The 2,772-nt window shown below is 30.1% G+C and overlaps 1 protein-coding gene across 1 annotated transcript; it reads right to left on the bottom strand.

Annotated features, from left to right (window-relative positions):
- On the bottom strand, positions 1 to 1,083 carry LOC106321241 (caffeic acid 3-O-methyltransferase-like; the record flags this gene model as incomplete). Its single annotated transcript, XM_013759550.1, is given in 2 exon segments — positions 1 to 367; positions 468 to 1,083. Coding segments are annotated over 2 exon segments (816 nt in total), but the record flags the coding sequence as incomplete, so codon positions are not given.
- Positions 1,084 to 2,772: the final 1,689 nt, after the last annotated feature.

Genomic DNA, 2,772 nt, shown 5'->3' with positions numbered 1-2,772 from the left:
GATCATGGCATCTCCTTTTGGAACATCTACGAACATATCTCCGGGGACATGTTCCACCCCAGGGTAAGAAGGTGCTTGTGCCAAGGCACAAGTCAGATCAAAGTTGATACCCTTAATATTTGGATACTTAGAAGTAACAACTCCAAGGGTGTTACCAACCCCACCTCCAACATCAACCAACACATTCACATCTTTGAAGCCTTGGTAAACTTCAAGAGCCTTCTTCACAACCGCAATTGTAAATCCGGTTTGGTTAAAGAGCTTGCTAAATCTCTCATCTGTTCCCATATAGTCGAAGAGTTTCATGCCACCATGTGCACGGCCAAATGCATCTCCTCCTTCTAGCACCACATCTTTTAATTGTGCCCTGCAATTAATGTACCAATAAAGTAAGATTTCATAGCGTTTAAAAATTAGACATTGAAAACCGAATGTATTTGTTACTAAAGATGAATTTTGAAAATTACCAAGTGTTGAGGAAGACACTGTCGAAATTGACAATGACTTGAGAAGCAAGGGATCCAATATCTTGAATGTTATCTTTCAAGAAAAATCTGCAAATTGGCTCGGCTCTATAGACTCTCTCTACCTTCCCGGATGAGACCTTACCGCATTTGACCATGGAGTAGCTAGCAAGTAGACGAAGCATCCGGTCCAACAAAACCGGGGCCTCAGGGTTACGTGGTGTAGTTGGTAGCCTACTCGCTATCTCAGATGGTGAGAGGAACGAGTTGGTGCGAGCTGCTTCGGCGTAAAGAGTGTCAAAAACACCGAGCTCGAGAGCAGCTTTAAGAACCATTGGGAAGGCTGCAGCATTGGCTAGTCTCACGGCCATCAAACCCAACTCATTATCATCATCAATAACAGTTTGGGTATTGGAGTTAGCGCTTAAGGTTTCTTCAATAAGGATTCCCATTCTTTTTTTTTCTTTTTTCTTTCTTTATTGTCCTTGAATGTAACTTGGTGATCACACTGATCAGAGGCGAGGAAATCAAAGAAGTCTGTGTGTATGTGTGTTTTCTTGTAATGCTGAAGATGGTGATGATTTTGATGGATCTTGGTTTATCCTTCTTATAGCTCAGGCTTAGCCTTCTTATTATTTATTTTATTTTAAAATAATTAATTTAATTATACTGTCGGCTGCAGGTCCACATGGCTGGCTGAATAGTCTGAGTCTCTATGTGGAAAAGTAAGAGCCAATAGTGGCGGCAGAAACAAGTTAGATATTGTTTCAAGTTTGTTTTATTGTATTTAGTAAAAGTCAAGCCAGTCTAGTTTCAACACTAAGACCAACCAAGTGATCTATTATATTAGAAAACCCTTATCAGGTTCAACTATTTCAAGAATCTCGCATCTACGTAATACTAATATTATTTAATTTTTATGATTACATTTTAAACTATAAAGATGTTGAATCAGTCAAAAATATTTAATTTATTATCAAAACTAAAAATATAAAAAATGTTGAATCCGCCAAATGGTAAGAAGATATAGTTTAATTTCAAAATTTATTTGAATTTTTATATAAAAATTTTATATATTAAAATAGAAGTCCAGTTTGCATAAAAGTATATTTAAAATAAGAAATATTGATGATCTTAAATATTATATGATTTAATGGTTCTGTGGTTAGTTTGATTTCAAAAATGGAATATGCTTAGCAATCTTTAGATCTGTTTGTTAGGAATATCAGTGCAATAAAAAAATATAAAATCCATCTGATGGTTTGAATATATTAGATTTAAAATCTTCGCAATATTCTTTTGAACATACAATCAAATTTCATTTAATATATTCGAATTAATTATCTTATATTAAAATAAATTTTTAGTTTACCTTTATGATTATATCAGAATTTTATTAAATGATTATCTCAAAAATCAGTTATAAATTAATCAAACCTAGAAATCAATATTCTATTGTGATAATACATTCAAATATTAAATAGTAACCCGTTTTATACTCATGTATATTTATATTGATTTTTCATAAGTTCTAACCTATGGTAAATGCGTTCTATAAATTGGGATGATACATATAACTTAAATATACTACATGAAATCAACATGTGTTGGAATAGCATGAGGTTATTTAAAATGTAAAACCACCTTTCGAAAATGAAAGAGTCGTAAAATTTTAGGTTTAGACTCTAGTCTTCTGAAATTAATTGGTTTCGTTTGATATAGTATATCTTATATATTGAAACAGAAGTCACAACATTAATTCATGTGTGATTTTTTTTTTAAATGGACCTAACGGACCTATTACTAGAAAGTAATGTTACATTTAATCTCTAATATTATCATTTAAATTTTGGGCCAACCAGAAATTTTTATTGGGCTATCAATAATTGGATTTAAACAATAGATGATCCATTGGATTTATAGATATTATAAATTAAATAGATATAATTTAATGTTGTAATACTATACTTTCATATGTTAATTATTTAAATATTTGTCGACGTTAACTTTTAAAATTATAAAGATTTTTTTTTTAAATAACAAAAATCATATTATCTAACAATGATTAATCTTTACTATCTTAAACCAATGAAAATAAACTTTAAACTATATAGTTTATTTTAAAAATTAAACAAAAACTAAATGTTTAATTATTTACTCGATAATATAAATCTATGAAGCGGAATTTTTAATTTTTTAAAACTTTCTAAATTTGTGAAATGTTAGAATATTTTTGCATATGACAACAAAACAAATATTTTTGAATATGACAATAAAAAAATATTTTACTAATCTTTATATATATAGT

This window comes from Brassica oleracea, unplaced genomic scaffold (assembly GCF_000695525.1).
Source record: "Brassica oleracea var. oleracea cultivar TO1000 unplaced genomic scaffold, BOL UnpScaffold01342, whole genome shotgun sequence".
Lineage (NCBI taxonomy): Eukaryota > Viridiplantae > Streptophyta > Magnoliopsida > Brassicales > Brassicaceae > Brassica > Brassica oleracea.
The sequence above is the reverse complement of the archived record's forward strand: the minus strand, read 5'-3'. Positions and strand labels throughout refer to the sequence as shown.